This window comes from Balaenoptera acutorostrata, chromosome 2 (assembly GCF_949987535.1).
Source record: "Balaenoptera acutorostrata chromosome 2, mBalAcu1.1, whole genome shotgun sequence".
NCBI lineage: Eukaryota > Metazoa > Chordata > Mammalia > Artiodactyla > Balaenopteridae > Balaenoptera > Balaenoptera acutorostrata.
In genome coordinates this window covers 3,122,891-3,142,949 of record NC_080065.1, presented here as the reverse complement: position 1 = coordinate 3,142,949, position 20,059 = coordinate 3,122,891, and the positions used below count along the sequence as shown (strand labels likewise).

The 20,059-nt window shown below is 51.5% G+C and overlaps 1 protein-coding gene across 1 annotated transcript in view; it reads right to left on the bottom strand.

Moving 5' to 3' along the window:
* PLEKHG4B (pleckstrin homology and RhoGEF domain containing G4B) overlaps positions 1-18,444 on the bottom strand; it is a 62,809-nt gene extending 44,365 nt beyond the window's left edge. The window contains 1 exon segment of the mRNA XM_057539720.1: positions 18,384-18,444. Coding sequence (XP_057395703.1) covers positions 18,384-18,434 — 51 coding nt within the window. The 5' untranslated portion in view covers positions 18,435-18,444.
* Positions 18,445-20,059: the final 1,615 nt, after the last annotated feature.

Here is a 20,059-nt window from a genome sequence, read left to right as displayed (position 1 = left end):
CAGGCTGAAGGTGCTTCTAGGCCCAAAGCTGCACAGGGAGGGAAGCGCTGGGAAGGGAAAGTGCCTGGGCCTCTTGAGGTCCGCGCTCTAGGCTCCTGGGAGAGTTCGGAGGTCACCGAAAGCATCGTGTGCCCGCATCCCGCTGGCCTCGCTTTAGAGACCCCGGGCCGTGGTGAGCAGCCGCCCCCGGCACGTGTCCAGCTCTCCTGACCCGCGTTCTGACGCAATTGGCACAGGAAGCCTCCGGGAGACTCCGGATGCCGGCAGCTGGGGGGGCGGCTCCAGGGAGCCCTCGACTGCTGAGACCCTTTCTCTCTGAGTTCCACAGCCCATCCGACAGCCACCTGTTAAACCTCTCGGTTGCCACTGAGCCCAGAGCGGTGACCGTGCAGGAGGAGCACGGCCTTCCTCCTCTCACTCCAATGCCTGTCCTCCCTGGAGCCCAGGGACACTGGCCCACCTGGGGCCCAGGTCTGACTCTACAGTCCCACCCAGAATCCTCAGGACCTGGGGGTGGCCTGGCTGAGCCACTGGGCCTCGTGGTGACGTCTCACGCTGGTGACAGACACCACTGTGACCTGGCCAGAGGCCCCCTCCCCATACCAGGCTATGTCCTCAGGATGCCCACGGCTGGCCCAGCTCCTTCCCTCTGTCCACACCAACACAGCCAGCAAGCCCTTCCCAGGGCAACCCTGCCCTTCACTAACTCACAGTCTGCGGGGGAGGGGATCCCCAAAACCTGACCCCAGGGACTGAGGCCAGATCCGGGGGCAGGACGTGCAGGCGGGAGCACAGGGCAAGCAGACAGGCAAGCCCGGGGTCCAGGCTGGCCTTGCCACGGAAGCAGGGGGCAGCTGTGGGCAAGGAGTATTCCAGGGATTCCTTCTCTCTTCCTGCGATAGCCAGGTGCTATCCAGGAACCCACAACAGGAGGACAGGATGCGGCCAGGGCCTGAGTGCCTGGGATGGGAGATGGGCAGCTGAGGGGAGGTCAGCAGAGTCCAGTGGGCCAAGGAGGGTGTCTGCGTGGGCTAGGTTCCCAGGAGGAAGTGTCCCGTGGACACCAGGGGCCGTCCTCGTGGGCACACGCCCTCCTCCAGCAGTGAGAGAGGCCGGGGCTGGAGCTGACTTTACAGCTGCTGAGATTGATAATGAGCCCGTGTGTTTAATTCCTACAGCCTGACAGAGGCAGGTCTGTGTCAGCACGTCCCAGTGGGCAGGCCCCAGAAAGTGCATATTCCAGCAGGCTGCCCACAGTCCTCAATGAGCAAATCTCAGAGGAAGCCAAGTGGACAGGACTGCGCCCCGTACCTCGGTCTTCCCACAGGCACACACACATGCACACACACCCACACACATGCATACACGCCTATATGCACACACGCATACACTCCCACGTGCACACACACATGCACACACGTGCACACACACCCACACACATGCACACACGCCCACATGCACACACGCATACACTCCCACGTGCACACATGCATACACACACACATGCATGCACCCATGAGAACTGTGCCCTGCACCTTTATCTCCTCCTCACGCACAATGCACACACATGCACACACACATGCACACCCACCCTCGCCCCGCTCCTGCCATGCACCTCCCTGGACTCCGTGTCTCACTTCTGCAGTCTTGTTTTCCATCAAGATCTGCTCTGGCCGTCCTGCAGGAGGAGCCATTAGAGTGGATTTCAGCAGCGTGTGGAGCTGGCAGAGAAGAGTCGTGAGAAAATACTCTCTAATTTGAAACTTTTAAAAATGCAGTGCTAAATATTCATTACATTAAATATTAAATACTGCTTACAGATTTTTCTATCAAACTAACAACAAAAGGTATTAAAATAAATAAATATGCTAGTATTAAAATAAACAACTCTTTGTATTTAGGCCTAAAATGTTTTTAAAATCCCAAAAGGAAAATTTCAGTCTAAAGACCAGGACCTTCATCTGAAGAAAAGAGGGGGCTGGATGTGGACCTGCCCCAGTGTCTCCACAGAGCAGCCTGTGTTTCTTCAGGTCACTGAAAATAATTAAGGAAGTTACCACCTTATGCTATTCCTAGCTCTTTCATATTCAAACAAGGGTCCTTAAATTTCATAGCAGTGAACAGAGCCTCTAAGAGAGCCTCTTCTCTGAGCTGCGGTTGGCTCTCCAGCCCTCCCTGTCTTTTCTGATATTAATGACTTGCGGTTTAGGAAGGCCTTGCTGCAGCTGCCTCTAAGCGGAGGGCCTGGCGGAAGGAAGGTTTACAAGATCAACATTGGTGTGACCTGCCTGTCCTTGGCCGGGGAAGCAGAAGCTGGACCTCTCCATCCAGCCACCACCTTTGGACCTTTCCTGGGCCGAGGCGGCAGCATCTGCCACCTGTGGGGTGAGTCTTCTCTCCCGGCCAGTGCTCCTTGGGCCCTGACCCTTGGGCCACTGTAGCTCACCTCACACCCTCCACAAATGCTTCTCAGTCTCCCTAATCCAGGGGAGCTCAGACTGCTCACTTAGCACTTAACTGTCTGCTCGTCCCGTGTCTCCAAAACCAGGGTCTGCTTTCAGCCAGTGCACCGTGCGGCCCACGCTGCCTGTTGATGGAGCTGAGTTACAGCCGCAGCATCTTTAGAAGAGAAAGGCAGAGGAATGTCGGACCAAATATTTACGACAAAGAAGCTCGGACTCTAGAAGAGCTTAATTTACATGGAAAGATCCCTCTGGGGGGCAGTCAGTCTCCAGGATGCTGGACAGAGGAAATGCGTTCCACTAAGGCGCTGAGCTGGCAGAAAACAGGGCAAACCCTCTGTGGGGCTGTCGTTCAGGGACCCCTGCTTCCCTGGGGAGGACGGTGCGCCCTGCCCTCCCACGTCAGGTGTGGCCATGTGACAAGGAAATGTGCTGGCCGCGTGGATGCCAGTTCTGGCAGAAGCTTTGCAGGCAGGCTCGTGCCCCACCTCGAACCTTCCACGAGCCGCGCAGCACCAGAGAGGGGCCATTCCATGATTTACCTGATCACAGATAAAGTTGATGTGACGACCCCTGGGACTCAGGGTCACTGGTGACTACAGCATCCGGGGGACACCTCCCACGAGGGCGGGCAGGGCACACATCTCCACCGAGGGGCCCCCTGGACAGGTGTTCTGCAGTGCACCTGCAGGGACACAGCTGTCTCCAGAGTCCTGAGCGGGAGCTTCCTGGGTGACCGAGCCCCGAGAGGCGGGGCCGGGAGCAGAGCCTGGGGCTCCGGCCCCCGCTGTTGGCGAGGTGGTTCCGGCTGTATTTCCGGGGGCTGATCGTGTGTTCTGGAAACATCTCAGCTCTGAGTTTTTTCATCCACAGACTGTGCTTTTTCATGGTACCAACACTTTTCAGTTTCCAGGGCCAAATTAGGAGGATGCCTAAACAAAGGAACTACTTCAGGGTTCAAGCTTCAGGGCTGTACCTTCTGTAACAGGCCCTGGAGGTGAAGCCAGAAAATAATAATTCCAAATAAACCCTGAAAATGTCTTCTCTGCATTTACAGATGACTTACTAAAGGTGCAACACGCCATCACCTGACTGCGGAATTCTAAAGTGAGGTTAGGGTTACAGGGGATTATGGGGCGCTGGGGATCGTTGACAACGAAAATCCATCAGCGCTGAACACGCAGCCCAGGGACCGTCCCCCCTACAGCGCGTCGGGACGGCCGCCTCTCCTGGATCGAGTGGACCGAGGCTGCACTTCCTTTTCCCTCCCCCTTCCTCAGATGCCGGAGTCCACCTGGAGCAAGGATTTCCCAGGCGGCTTGCACTCCACCAATTTCCTTTTAAACCTGATTTACGTTTTTCTCGCTTATCCCAACGCCCAGACCGGTGAGGAGCGGTTAGGAACTTGCTGAGACGGAGCCAGCGGGTGGGGGCTGCTCTGCAGGAGGGGCTCTGGACCCTCTCCACCCCGGTGGGTCCCTGGCTTGGGTCAGGTGCGCTGAGACGTGGGAAGGAGGCCCGACCCATGCACCTCACTCAGTCTCATGCCGTGCCTCTGTTCCCTCGGCTGCTACACAGCGTAGCGGCAAGGATGGAGGGCTGGGGCCTCAGGAGAGGCCCTGGCTATGGCAGGTGCCAGGTGCGTGTCCGACCCAGTTGGCCAGAGGCTCTCTTCCTGAGAACAAGTGGGGGAACTCCGGAATGAAACACGCCCTTTGGCCTTCGGGGCTGGAACATTCCCAGCTGCAAAGCCACAGTACTTTTTTCAACATGATTCCCTTTTCCGTTCAAGTACAACCTCATTTTCCCATCTTACTCATGTTGTAAGGTGCCTGCTTTCCTACCCAGGACTTGGCATTAAACAAATCACACATAGAACCAACCTTAGGTTATGCAACAAAATCAAATAAACAGAACTTCTCAAGCATTCCTAAAATCAATCCTCTCCAGACAGAGCTTCAGAGTCAGAAAGAACGTCAGAGCACCTTCCTTCAGAGGCGCAGGTCCAAGCGGCCAGAGCGGGGTGGGGCCGTTGCCCCGTCGGACGCCCCCCCATAGGAGCCGTGCCCCTCCTGCGGCCGCCGACCCGTGTCCCGAGATGCCGCAACCCCAACAGTGTGACGAGACGGCCCCTCGCAGCTCACAGCCCCGTTTGCGCCTCTAACTTCTGCTGCAGGCTGCACGGCCCCGGCCCACGAGGCTGGGCTTAGTACACGATTCTGTCAGCAGCCGTCCTCTCACGCCCGTGTTGCCGCAGCTTCAGAGATTTGCTTGCTTCATCTTCCGGCGAGTTGCCCTCTACCAGACACCCTCCGACTCTTCCCCTGGGTGTTCTCCGGAGAGCTTACTGGAACGCAGCCCCCCTCGTTCTGTGACCCAGACCGAATGGCCCCTCAAAGCCTAGACTCCCTCCTGTCTGGCCCTTCACAGAAGGTGTGCTGACCCCACTCTCAGGGAGGGGACTCCTGCAAGGCCGCCGGCCGGGGGCGTGAGGACGGAGGACTGGGCAGCCCCACTCCGCTTCCTCATCCGAGTGGCATGGACCCCAGCGACTACACTGCAGCATGGGCTCAACGGCTGCTTTCTGGGTGAAGACACGGAGGGGTGAGGGCTATGTGAACACCACCATTCTCGGATCCAGCACTCCAGTTCCACCTCACTGACAGTGACACGTGATCCTTCATTATTTCGCTCCGGAATAGCTTTGCTCTGTGTGCTCTGAGGCTGGGCAGTCGTTGGTCTGAGCCTGAGACTGAGGGGATGGCCACCCACTGCCTCTGTCTCTGGGGGCTTCTTGATCTCTACTCATGGTCAAGTGCATGGAAAATGTCTCAAAGGAGTCAATTAAAGTCCTCAGTTATCCTTTTCTGCATCTGACAGCCTCATAAGCCATCGAGAAGCTCCCAAACTCAGGAGCTGTGAAAGTCTTGGGAGGGGTCTTTCACGCGGCATCCGTTAGACAGTGATGGATGCACATGGGAAGCCCCATCACATGTTCATTTGGTCTTTACCCAGGACAGAAGCAGCTGCAAACACAAAGTCCCAGACCAAAGCCTGCCCTGGGCTCAGGAGCCCACTGCACCAGCAGTGACCAGGGAGTGACCCCCTGCTTACCGTTCACCTGCTGACCCCACAGTGGTCAGTCCAACAGACAAGGTCCTGCCCTCAGCACAGAGCGGAAACGGACCCACCAGGGAAGCAAAGGAAGGAAGGGCCAGAGGGGCCTGGTGTGGACGGGCCAAGGAAGAGGAGGCTGGCCAGGTGGTGGGCGGCGTCCCCTGGCTGAGGCGAGGGCGTGTAAGTGTCAACCCTGGTTCTGTATCAGCTGTGGCGCAGCACAAAGTCCCCGAGATTTCTGCACTTCTGGTTTCTCCATTTGTACAATGCAAAGGTTACTATGAATCTAATTCACCAATGATTCCACAAGGTAACAATGTATTTCATCTTGAAAGGACTGCAAAGCTTTTTATTTTTTAATACAAAATGCAAACTGACAATGAAATGTTGGCTTTTAAGGCATTTTGGCTGAATTTAGTTCTTTAGTTCATTTAGTTCTTTGAAGGTGTTCGATAAAAAGTGCGCAAAACTGCCATTAACCACCATCAGTCCAGATTGGTGTCCTCGTGATGAAGTACAATTTCAGCTGGAAGCAAGAGTTTTGTTCGTTCTAAACCAGAAAAGATCACGTCAACTTAGAGAAATCTCCCGTAGTCTTCATTACAGCAAACCTAACTTTTCTACCCTGGGTCCTCTGTGGAGACCCAGTCCCAGCAGAGTGTGCGTGAGCTTCAAGGCCTGCAGACGCGTTTGGGCTGCTCGGCCAATGGACACCATTTGCCTCTGCAGCCATATTTACAGTTCTTTCGGAGAAAAATTGATAGGAGCCATTCTTTCCTGCTTAATTTATCTGGAAAACCCTTTGTCAGGAAAGAAAAGTGCTCTTGAAATTTGTCAGCTCAATCACACGTGTGGCTTCTCACGTATAAAGATAAAAACTCATTTTCATCCCTCCAAGGTTTTGTTGTCCTTTTTTGTTCACGTCACTGTTAAACTGAGCCAAAACAAAACACCTTCAAAAGCAAGTTCCCTTTTGTCTGAGTCCAGCTGCTTTGCGGGCGTCTGCCTGGCATCCTGTCTTCAGCCAGCACACCTGGCCTCCCTACGCCTTTCGCATGTTTCCAACAGAGAAAAAACTAATTCTAGACGACACTCAATGGACGACTGAAATTAATTTCTCTAAATTGTAGATCTGACAGCCGATTTCACCTAAATCACCAATTACATGTTGTTTTTTTTCTTTGCTTGCTTTTCTTTTTACACTTTTGGATTACATTCCTACATAAATAAAGAAGCAGCAAGTACAGAGACGGTTAAGTGGGAGTGTGATATTGTATGTTTGCACTACTAGGTTTAAAATGTTACCTAACATCTTTCCAAAGCATCCTCTGAGTGGGGACCCCCGACCACAGCTGTGACACAGCAGCCGCGAGGAAAGTCGGGAACCAGTCTGACTGGGGTTCTTCAAACAAGGGTGCAGGAACCCTGGGAGAGTGCCCCTCAGGCTGGCAGTGCTCCTTGCCGGATGGCGCCCTGAAGGTAGCTGCTACCAGGTCCTAATTTGATATTAACCGTTAAGGTAAGAAGCTCATAACGTCTGGGCTTTTACACATGGTTCCTGTGCTTTCTTAAAGGACCTCATGATTTCGCCTTAATCTTTCGTTTTGGTGGGACAGATGAAGACTGCTGACAGTGGGCTGAGATTGTTTGGGAATCGGGGCTGGGCCTGGGCCGGAGCACCTTTGTTTTTTCCAGAAGGAAGGTGGGGTGAAAGTTTCAAGCCTGCAGACGTTCTCGCAGGGAAAGCGCTACAGGGACACCTCACGAGGCCATACTGGAGTGCAGGAAGGCAGAGGCAGGTGGCAGCATGTCTAAGCAAAATTTAAGGTATTTGAGGGGAAATGCGAACTCTATATGCATGATTAGAAGAACAAAACAGATATTCTAATAAGAAACCTGTACTGTGTGTACTTGCAATGCTAAACGGTGCTTTTCATGCACCCTCCCCGCCGCCGAACTGCCCCAAGAAAGCGACCACAAAGCATCATGGTCCCAGGCACAGACAGGCAGGGCATGGGTGGCTCCTGCCATGTGAATGGGCCCTGGGTTTCCTGAGAAAGGGACCCTAGAGGGACAGAGAAGGACTCGCCAAACAAAACTGGGAGGGATGTCGACTCTGAAGATGAAACTAACCCTGGAGCCCCAAACCACACTCTGAAAGGGCCTGGCAGGCACTTACAACTCCTGGAATTACACAACAGGGGGAGCCCTGGGGGCAAACACAGTATGGGGGGGGGGTGCTGGTGCAAACTAGAAGCACCCAGCGGCGGCCGGGCTCAGAGCGCGAGCAGCCGGACGGGCAGAGCCGGACGAGTGCAGGCTGGGGGCTCTGCGGGGGGCTCTGCTGGGGCTCTGCTGGGGGCTCTGCTGGGGGCCGTGTAGGCAGCATGTCTGCACAGCCTGGCTCTCGGGCGCTCACACTGGGAGTCACACACCTGGTCCAGGAGGGAGGTGGGCAAACACCTGTGCATGAGCGTTCCTCACCCACGGAGAAGAACGACCCCAGGAGGTGGGGATACCCCAAGTCACAGACCAGCAACCAGGGCAGGGTTTCCCACACAGTTTGGGTTTTCACCTGTGGTCAAGGCAATAGCTCTCTCTTTCTCCTCAAAGTGTTCGAATTTGGACAATAAATGATATGGCTAGTCTGCTTATAACATGTGGGTTTCCTTGAGCCCATAAGGGGATAGCTCTCAGCTCAAGTACCAAAGTTTAATGCTGAATTTTCAATTTGATTGGTACTATAAATGGGTATACCACACCGAACAAAAGGAGGGAGTGAGTGTGGAGGTGAGTGAGGGTGGAGGTGAGGCTGGAGGTGAGCAAGGGTAGAGGTGAGGATGGAGATGAGTGAGGAGTGTTTTTTTTTTTTTTTTAGTTTCCAGTTATAATTCTGTTTTAAACCAATTCAGGGTATGTTGAACCTCACTTTATCAAGACTCTGTGCTGGGTCCGCCCATCCGTTCAATGGCTCAGGAATTTGATGAGACACTAGTAAATATTTGACATCTGTGCCCTCAGAGGACAGTGTTTCAATAGCAGAAGGCCTGACCCAGGTTACTGAATCCTCACAAGGATTGGCGGGAATTCTGCAAATAATGGCAGTAAATCCAGAGTGAGGGTGGGAATGTAGCGCAGGGGTGTGTGGACTCGAGCAAGTCGCAGGGGTGTAAAAATAACACCCCTGCGTGCAAGGAAACCGGAGAAACAGTGTGTGAGGTTGGGGCCTGCACCCGGGTCTCTGATCAGTGCTGTGCAGAAGCCCCTCTCCTCCCAGAGCGGGGACCGCTATTCTCCCCCCTTACTTGCTACATTTTACTGACAGTGTTTGAATTCAAGAGGCAAAACAAATGGGCCCTGAAATATGTCACTCTGTGAACTAAGAGGGGGAAGGAAAAGGGAGAACGGAGATCAAGGGAACACTACTCATGCAGTGCTGGGCCTGGCAGGGATGACGCACTTTGGCAGGAAGAGTGAGTGGTGTCAGTCTCCACCCAGCACCTCGCTGTAAGTGTATGAGGTTGGGGGTTAACAGAAGACCCCTGAGGCCGTCACAGAGCGGTGACACCCAGGTCTGTCCTAGACCAGCCGGAGCAGGGTCCAGAGAGGAAGTCGTGCTGCCACTCGGAATGGGAGGTGCAAGACTCAGGAGGCCTTTACCAGATTTGCTCCGAACAACCACCCCTCCAGGACTCCAAAGGGAAAAGCCACGTGCAACAACGCCATCTGGGCAGCGCTCGAAGGCTGTGAGCAGCTCGGAGATCTGAGCCAGCAGTGAAGAGGCTGCTGTCCTAGTATAATTCCCGTGCACAGAGGTAAGCGGGCCAGAGGCCAGTGGGTGCACAGGCTGCACACAGCTCAGGCGTCCTGAGGATCCAGGGCCCAGGGAAGCACTAAGAGCGCCGCCCCTGTAGGGCGAGGGGCAGGAGACCAGGGGAGGGGTTGGGCACTGACAGCACCCCATGCAGCCTGCCCGAGACCCCCAAACTCATGGTGGTTGTGAACCATTTGGGGTGTGGTTGGAAGGCATCTGTTTCCTCTAGCTGGGAAGAGTGTGATGGATCAAGATGGGGTGACAGGAGGGACAAAATATTAACTGATGTGAAAACACGGAAGACAAAGCTTAGGGGAGTATTGAAATAAAATCTGTACTTTTTGGCAGCATGAAAGTTGGCCAATGAAAGCATCTATGAGTGTTGGCATTTCAGGATTTGAGAGGTGGGCCCTCGTTTGCCTAAGCACCATTGAAGGGGCTGCCGAAACCCACTGCAGGGTCCAGATGCCTCTCTCCAACTGTCGGTCCAGCCTGGACCAGGTGCTCTGCTTCCTCTCCCCTTGTGGTTTGAGCAGAAATCCCACAGGAAGCGCAGCGTCAGGGGACACTTCCTCCCAGGGCCCGGTCCCAATGCGCCAACCCTGGGTTTCTGCCCTTTCCTCCCTCCTTACCTGTGGTCCTTCTCATGACGCACTGGTCACAGAGGCACCACTCTCCTGGATCACTAAATATTTTCCACTCTCAACACCAAAGTGCATTTACGGAGTACCTACTGTGTGCTAAGCACCCTGAAGGATACAAAGATCAATGTCATGGGCTGATCGCCTAGTAAGGGATGCATCATAAGAAAGTGAAAACTATAGTGCTGAGGCGGGTATTATCACAGGAGGGGACGCAAGCACCTCTTGGATGCTTGATTGTACCCCAAAGACAACATGATGGAAACGTGTGAACTCTGGTATGTGTCAGACACTGCTTAAGCATTTTATACAGATTAACCTCCTCACAGTCTTTCCCCAAATGGCTTTTTACCCAGTAGCTACATTTTGAAGTCTTAAACTTCTGCAGATTTCCTAGTAATTTTATATTTTGGCCTTTGACACAAACTTGTTTCTTAAAGAGGTTACTTCTTATTTCAAAACGTACATTCTTAAGATGCATTCTTGTACAATATAATGAAATTTTAAAGCAGAGTTATAAAATTTGTTCCAAATTCTCAACAAAATACTAGGAAACCAAATCTAACAGCATATTACAAGGATTATTGACCATGACCAAGTGGGATTTATCCCCGGAATGCAAGGGTGGTTCAACAATCAATCAGTATAATACTCCACATTAATAGAATGAAGAAAAAACCCCTATGATCATCTCAAATGATGCTGAAAAAGCATTTGACAAACTCTAACACTTTCATGATAAAAACACCCAGAAAACTAGGAATAGAAAGGCTCTTCCTCAACATGATAAAAAGGCACTTATCAGTGCCCACAGCTAATTTCATACTCAACAGTGAAAGACCAAAAGGTCTTCCTCTAACAACAGGAACTAGGCAAGGATGCCCACTTTCTCCACTGCTATGCAACACTGCCCTGGAAGTTCTAGCCAGAGCAATTAGGCAAGAAAAAAATTAATGGCAAATTAATTTAGAAATGAAGAAGTAAAACTATCTCTATTTGCAGATGACATGATCTTACACGTAGAAAATCACAAAGAATCTACAAACAAAGCTACTAGAGCTAATAAGTGGATTCAGCAAAGTTGCAGGGTATGAGATACAAAATCAACACGCAAAAATCAGTTGTGCTTCTCTACACCAGCAATGAAGAATCCAAAAAGGAAATTAAGAAAACAATTCCATTCTATAATAGCATCTAAAAAGAATAAAATACTGAAGAATACATTTAACCCAAGAGATGAAAGACTTGTACACTGAAAACTATAAAACATTACTGGGAGAAATTAAAGAAACCTAATTAAATGGAAAAACATCCCTGGTTCATGGATTGGAAGGCTTAACATTGTTAAGATGTCAATACCATTCAAAGTGATCTACAAATTCAATGCCATTTCTATCAAACTTTCAACTGCTTTTTTTCTAGAAATGGAAAAAAAAATCTTCAAATTAATATGGAATTGCAAGGGGTCCTGAGTAGCCAAAGGAATCTTGAAAAAGAAGGACAAATTTGGAGGACTCACACTTCCTGATTTCAAAACCTGCTACGAAGCTACAGTAATCAAAATAGTGTGGTTTTGGCATAAAGACAGACACATAGACCAATGGAATAGAACTGAGGGTTCAGAAATAAACCCCCCAAACTACAGCCAACTGACTTTCAACCAGGGTTCCAAGACTATTCAATTGGGAAAAAATAAGTTCTTCAAAAAATGGTGACGGGGCTTCCCTGGTGGCGCAGTGGTTGAGAATCTGCCTGCTAATGCAGGAGACACGGGTTCGAGCCCTGGTCTGGGAAGATCCCACATGCCACGGAGCGGCTGGGCCCGTGAGCCACAGCTGCTGAGCCTGCGCGTCTGGAGCCTGTGCCCCGCAACGGGAGGGGCCGCGATAGTGAAAGGCCCGCGCACCGCGATGAAGAGCGGTCCCCGCACCGCGATGAAGAGTGGCCCCCACTTGCCACAACTGGAGAAAGCCCTCGCACGAACCGAAGACCCAGCACAGCCAAAAATAAAAAAAAAAAATAAATAAATTAATAAAAATAAAAAAAAAAAAAAAAAAAAAAAAAAAAAAAAAAAAAATGGTGACGGGGGCTTCCCTGGTGGCGCAGTGGTTGAGAATCTGCCTGCCAATGCAGGGGACACGGGTTTGAGCCCTGGTCTGGGAAGATCCCACATGCCGCGGAGCAACTGGGTCCGTGAGCCACAATTACTGAGCCTGCGCATCTGGAGCCTGTGCTCCACAACAAGAGAGGCCGCGATAGTGAGAGGCCCGCACACCGCGATGAAGAGTGGCCCCCGCTTGCCACAACTGGAGAAAGCCCTCGCACAGAAACAAAGACCCAACACAGCCATAAATAAATTTAAAAAAAAATGGTGATAGGAAAAGTGGATATCCATATACAAAATACACACACAAAAATCAACTAAAAATGAGTCAACGACCTAAATGTAAGCACTAAAGCTACAAAATTCTTAGAAGAAAACATAGGGATAAATCTTCATGACCTTGTATGTGGCATGACCTTGTATGTTTTCTTAGATACGACAGCACAAGCATGAACAACGAAAGAAAAAATATATAAATTAAATTTTATCCAAATTTAAAACTTTTGTGCGTCAAAAGATACTATCAAGAAAGTAAAAGGATAGCCAACAGATGGGAGAAAATATTTGCAAATCATATATCTGTTAAGAGTCTAGTGTCCAGAGTATATAAAGAACTCTTAGAACTCAACAATAAAAAGACAAACAACTCAATTTAAAATGGGCAAAGAACGTGAATAGACATTTCTCCAAAGAAGATATACAGATGGTCAACAAGCACATGAAAATAAGTTCAACATCAGTAGTCATTAGGGAAATGCAAACCAGGACTACAATATCACTTCATACCCACTAGGGTGACTATAAAACTGGAAAATAAAAAGTCTTGGTGGAGCTGTGGAGAAATTGGAACCCTCATACATTGCTGGGAAAATGTCAAATGATTAGGCTGCTGTGAAAAAAAAATCTGGTGGTTCATCAAAAAGTTAAACATCGTTGGGGACTTCCCTGGTGGTCCAGTGGTTAGGACTCTGAGCTTCCACTGCAGGGGGCATGGGTTTGATCCTGGTCGGGGAACTAAGGTCCCACATGCCACGTGGCAAGGCCAAAAAAAAAGTTAAACACAGAATTACCATATGGCCCTGAAGTTATATACCCAATAAATGAAATAAATGAAAATATATGTACACACAAAAACCTGTAAAGACATAATCATAGCAGCATTATTCACAAACCTAAAAGATGGAAACAGTCCAATGTCCATCAACAGATAAATGCATAAACCAAATTTATGGTCCATCCATGCAATGGAATATTAAATTTTTTTAACTTTTTAAAAAATATTTATTTATTTATTTATTTTGGCCGCGCCAGGTCTTAATTGCGGCATGTGAACTCTTAGTTGCCGCATCCATGTGGGATCTAGTTCCCCGAGCAGGGATCAAATCTGGGCCCCCTGCATTGGGAGTGTGGAGTCTTACCCACTGTGCCACCCGGGAAGTCCCCTACAATGGAATATTATTCAGCCGTAAAAGGAATGAAGTTCTGATAATGCTACAACATGGATGAAACTTGAGGACATTATGTTCAGTGCAGTAGACCAATCATAAGAAGACAGATACTGTATGATTCCACTTACGCTTAGTGGTACTTAGCATAGTCACAATCGTAAGGACAGAAAGCAGAATGGCGGTTGCCAGGCTCTGGGGGCAGGGCGGAGTGAGGAGTTATACAGTTCAATAGGTGCAGAGTTCCAGATTTACAAGACCAGGGAGTCATGGGAATGGATGGCGGTGATGGTGCACAACAGTGTGAATGTATGTAATGCCACTGAACTAAAAAGTGTTTAAAATGGTAACTTTCATGCTGTATGTATTTTAACACAATAAAAAGTCACATATTTTATGATTCCATTTATATGGAATATTCAGAGTAGACAAATCCATAGAGACAGAGAGCACATTAGTGGTTCCAGGGGCTGAGCAGAGGGTGGAATGGGAGAAGCTGCCTAATGGGTGTGGGGTTTTGCTTTGGGGTGTAGGAATGTTCTGGAACTAGACAGAGGTGGTGGTTGCACACCATTGCGAATGTACTAAATGCCACCAGATTGTTTGATTTAAAATGGCTAAATTTGTGTCATGTGAATTTCACCTCAATTACCTGTTTTTTTAAAAGAATTAGTTCCGGTACCTTCCAGAAATTGTGATGGTAGTTTCCTCCTCATTGTGGCTTTTGTTGCTCTGTGTCCCCAACAACCCTTCCACATGCTCCTCCTATTTAAACATGTGCTTTCGGGGGAGCTTATACTGGGCTTCGAGGCTCGTCTGCTCGGTTCACATCGCCGTGATTCTCTGGGTTGCCGTCTCCGGACGGGCAAGAATCAGTCTGAGAACCAAACGCTCACTCCTTACCCAGCGTGGTACTCTGGGCTGACTAAATGCTTGTTCCAGTTACCTTTTCTTCAGTCTTTTTGAATACTCCATAGGGAAAGCTCTGGGACCCTTGAACTCAAGTGGAGCTCATGACCTATTGATTTGGGCACTTTCACAAAGCATTTCTTTAAAAAATTCATGAATACATTGTTAAAATAGCACATAATTGTAGTTGTAATTCCTCTTCCCTGGTGATATCTTTGAGCATCAACATACCTTGAAGATAACTTCAATGAATATTTTTCCTTAGGTGATTCAATGAAAAATTATAACTCAATCCTTTTTCTCTCTTATTTGTATGAAAATCTCTCTTCCTCTCTACCACAGAGTCACAGAATAATAGCCAACATTTACTGAGCACTTACTGTATGCCAGACACTACTCTAAGGACATCGTAATACTATCATCTTCCCCATTCTAAAGACGGTGGGGTTGAGCGGCTTACCTGCCCACCCACTCAGTGGGGGAACCAGAACTGAGCCCGAGCCACTGTGCCCACATCGCCTGCATCCCTAACCACCAAGCCCACTGCTTCCATCCACACTGCCCTGTGTCTCACTCTAGCCAGAGACAGAGCCCAAGAGCTCTCAGAAACTCATTCCAACCTCTTCACTCTCCGGGCGAGGCCACCTGATGGCCCGCAGCTAATTCCAAACCACCTGACAATGAAGGGAAGGGTCAACCTTTCCCATTCACTGAAAATTAATTCAGGCATTTCTTCTCTTCTGCACCGTGCACTATCATCTCCACCTCAAAAACTACATGCAAAGTTCATTCATTATGCCACACCAGGCATTGCCAAGCTGTTCTCTGTAATTGCCTTGAACCTGCTTTACTATGTTGCACTTAGGCAAGTAAAGTTTCCCAGAATCAGCTGTAACCTGGCTGCTCCCTCTGAGGACGTTATTTTATTCTTAAAAAATCTCAGGAATCGCGTTAGCTCAGGTCACAGGGCAAGCCCTGCATCTGTGTAGCCCTGTGAGGTTGGGACTGGGCGGGGCAGTGACAGTGAGCTTCAGAGGAGGGGATACAGTTGCCACCTTGTGACAAATACTTGCTGAGCACCTACTGTGTGCCGTGCACTATTCCAGGCACCAGGGAAATACGGGGAATGAAATAAAGCCGGTGCTGCCTCGGGAAACAGGCTACTGAGGGTAGTCAGGATAAGGTGATGTCAGTTCAGATCATTGTGGGGCAGGGGGCTGCGGAGGGGGCTGCGGGCAGGATGACCCATGGGAGCTTTCTGAGGCTGATGCGTACCAGGGTTGGGGGTCCCACGTTGGGGTGCTGCAGGCAGGTGAGACTTCACCAGGGGAGGTGCACATACTCATTACCTGGCAGACTTGCACAATTTTAGTGCAGAACTTCAAATTAATTCCTGTCCCAAACTGTTGTTGGCATTAGATTTAATCCCTATCCTAGGGCTCAGAAACGTAAGTAGCTTTAAAGTCATATAAAATAAACTCACCACAAAGTGAGTTTTGCACAACCTGATTTTCTCACTTTTGGGGAAAGTTCTGTAAGGCTGGACACTTGTCTAAAAGTATCTGAAAGCGCTCTGTCTTTGAGAATTCGGGCCCAGGTGTGAACTGAGACACCTGGAAAGTTGTCCCAGGTATCAGGACAGAGACAGCCTTCAGCTCAGGTACATTCAGCTCTGTGATGACCTGGGTTTCCTTTCAAGGAGCGTCAACTCATCCCTTTTAAAATTAGACGCTCTGGTGCTCCGAGAGGTGGGTGGCCACAGGTTATGCTGTAAGTGAACAGACTGAAACTCCAGGAGGCTGAACTACCGGCCCAAAGGCTGACAGATAACAGGGGGTAGATGTGGGCGCACATCCAATCCGAGACCCCCAGGCCTGTTCTCTGGGCACCAGGTGGAGGTCCAGAGCCTCTTCTCCACTCCCCAGGCACCTGCCCTCCTTGACCCCCTCGTAGGGTAAATGGCAACTGTGGGATGTCTTCTGCCCACAGGATCCCAGATTCCCAAGGCTTCTCAGGATCAACAGGTTCAGGGCAGGACTTGCCACCTCGCAGCCCACCCCTCCGTCCCACCACCCTCCTGACCCCTTCAGAAGTGTGCTGGGCTCTTAGGTCAGACCAACTGTCTCTCTGGGATCATTTTTCTTGGCTGGACCAGTGAGCACTGGCCTGTGCACACCCGCTGAGCGCCAGGCCCTGTAAGGGGCAGAGGGATGCAGGTAAAGAAGCTGCAATCCCGAGGGAACCTCCCATGGAGAGCAGGGCACAGAAGCCCTGTTCTGACAGGGCAAGAGGATAAATACAGAGCAGAGGCACCAGTGCCCCTGGGCACAGCCGCGTGGAGAGGAAAGCCACCGCTTCCAGGCTGCTTCTTGGCTGGGAGCCACAGGTCACGTCGGAAGCCTGGCTTTCCACCATTTGTAGAATGGGTACCCTGTCCTGGAGGATGGCGGTTAGGGCTGGATGGCTCTACGTGACTTGATTTTTGTTCAGGCACAAAGAGAGGACACATTAGTTCTGTTTGGAAGGAGGGAGGCATGGGAACTGGGCTTGAATGATTCTCATTAAAAAAATGCCGTGATCTGGGAGTCTGGGGTCGCCTGTGTCTGCCTGGATGATACAACCTGTGAACACACATCCCAGAGAGTCTCGGGGCAAATTCAGGCCGACTTTATTTCCTTAGCCCAGCATTTTTGGGATGCTTTACAAGTAATAAAGTATTCAGGTGAGACCACGACCAGGCTCATGAACTACAGACACAAAGGTCCACATTTCACAAAGGCGATTTCAGACTAGATCTACACAGGGGCCCCTCTAACGGGATAAAACCACAGGTCACCTGCACCCAGGCCCCCAGTCCACTGGAAAGGTCAGGGCTCTGTTCTCTGGGGCCCACCTGGACAAGTCCACTTGTGATCCCAACCCAGACCACTGTTCCTGTTTGCAGACTGGATCCCAAACTGTGAGATCAAAACGGGGTGTCTCGTCAGAAGCAGAAGTGGGTGCATCATCTCCGTGGGGGACGCCCAGCCCTCCAGTACAGGGAGGCAGCTCCACCAGGGACGGAAACATCTTGGAGTCTGAAGGTGTCCACGGGGAGCAAACGGTGGCCTCTGGAGTTCCTCCTGATGCAGAGAGCCGGCAGTTGGAGGGTCAGGGTCAGGAAGCCAAGCCTCACTTCTGTCCACTTTGAAATCTCTTCTCAGGACGCTGAGGTCGACCTGATGCTCAGTTGTTAATTATGCACAGTTTCAGCTACCTTCAACTTAATTGTTTAATTATGTGTTTTAAGTCTTAATTAGACACCTGAAAGTACCAGCTAAACTTTTAAAGTGAAAATGCTGTTGGGTAACAGGAGTAGAGTGTAATTACTGTACCAAAACACTCTGTAATCTAGTTCACAGGAAAAAGGGAAAGACAAACCCGACGCACTTTTTGCGGGTCACAGGAAGAAATACAAGACAGCTTCCACCACACTGCTGTAGACCTGAAATCACTGTCTTGCTTACTAGGCAATGTTCATTATTTAAATCGACTGCCTTTCCAATATGAAAGTCTATCCTGGTATTTTTTAAGTAAAAGTTCTTTGTCTTCGTGCACAAAGTTCATTGGTTTGTCCTACCAGTTTCGAGGTAATGAATAACTCAGGAACAGTCTCATTGTTGGCGACAACTTCACAAGCGTCTTTTTGTCCTAGCCCCCTCCCCTGCACTCCCTTCACACGCCAGGGATGCAAATCTGTCTTGAAAAGCATACTTCCCTCATAAATATTCATGAGGTTAAGGGAAAAGTTTGCTAACCCTCTTTTTAAGGGACCGGAAAAAGTGAAAGCTCCCTCCCGCTGCCGCAGCCGCGGCCTCAGGGCCCTCCCCACGGCCGCCGGCCGTCCCCTACCTTGTTGCCCGAACCCCGGTCGCCCCGGCCGAGCGCCGCGCTGAGAGCCATGGCGGCGCCGCCTTTGTCCCGTCCGCGGAGAGGACAGCGCTCGGAGCGCCAGCGCGCGGGGCGTGGGAAGCGCGGCGGGCGAGGGGCGGACCCTCCCGGCCGCGCCCCCTGCCCGCCTCACCCGTGGGGCGGAGGGGCGGGGCCTGGGGCCGCGGGGGACGGGGAGGGGCGCTTCTCCCTCGGGGGCGCCGGGGCGAAGGCGGGAGGGGGTCTCATCCCCGGAGGCTGCTGGGCGAGGCAGGTTGGGGGCGTCGCAGCCGCGGGGTGTGGGCGGCCTTGTAGGTGCCTCGGGCCGCACCCTCACCTGGGGGAAGACCCCGCAGGGGCGGAAGGCTGGGGGCGAGCTCCTCCCTCCCCGAGCGGGGGCGGGGGCGGAACTCTGTGACTTGTTCTCGCAGAGCCTGGGGACCTACCATTTTGTTCTCAGACCAGTGACGGTGGTGCTGCACCCGATTTCCGTGGGTGTAGACAGACTGGACCCTGATTTCTGCTGGTGAACGCTATCGGATTTTGATTTCCCCCAGTGTAGATAGATTCACACCTGACACGCAACGGTGTAGACAGACTAGTGAAGATAACCGGGCCCTGATTTCCACCGGTGTAGGTGGAGCGGACCGATTTCCGCCGGTGTGGAAGGACCGGCCTTCTCTTCCCGCCGAGCGAGCTCCCTGGCTTATGGGACGCTCTCTGCCGGGTAAACAGAACTCGTGAGCCTCTGGGCCTGAGCGAGCGGCCACCTTCCCCTCCTTGGGGAGTCGGGCGCGCGGACAGTTGAACAGGCTGTCACTGGCTCTGCAACTGGAATGCCTGGGTTTATGGAGAACCTACAGAAAGAAAGTACCCCCACCTCCAGCCCCACCCCAGGGAGATAGACGCCTTCCCTGTCGCTAGGCAACTGTAGGGCTCTGGCTCGTGGAGCACTTGCTGTGCGCTGGGGCTGCAGCCGGGTTCTCAGAGGAACCCGTCCCCGGTGGGGGGGGGCGTGTCTCCCCGCCCCTCAGGTGTCTCGTCCTGTACTGTGTCCCGACTAGAAACAGAGACGCCGACTCAGTCCGCCCACTGCGGACAGACGCCCTCATTTAGAGAGAAAGTTCAGTTGTGCTGGAGCTGCGTGGCTTCCGGTACAGGGTGAAAGAAGCCAAGGGTGGCGGGATGAGCTCTGCTCCCTCACCCAGGACCGGTGTTCTGAATCCCTCTGGTGGCTCCTTGCCTCCCTCCTCTGCTCCGCTTCCTGGAACCTCCAGCCCCTCCCACTGGCCCAAGCAGACTCAGCCCCCTCTCAGCGCTGGGGTGTTACTCATTGTCTGCACCTCCTTGAGGCCCCCTGCCTCATCCTCTTCTCGCCCCTTACCTGCCCACGACGCTCCAGAAACAGGGGCCACATAAACCTCCGCATAAACGGGCGCTGCATAAATCTCCGTGGTCCCAGAGCACCTGCCAGGCCGGAGCTGGGGTATGCTGGCATGCTTCCGGAGCAGGTGACATTGTGCCCGTTCAGCCCCTCCAGGACCCAGGAGCTGACGTCCGGGGAGGACAAGAGTGGCCTGGCTGCCTGGGGAGGGTGCAGCTCTGGGAGCGCACTCTTGCCGGAGATGTGGGGCCCATAGGGGTTGTGCCTCTGTTGT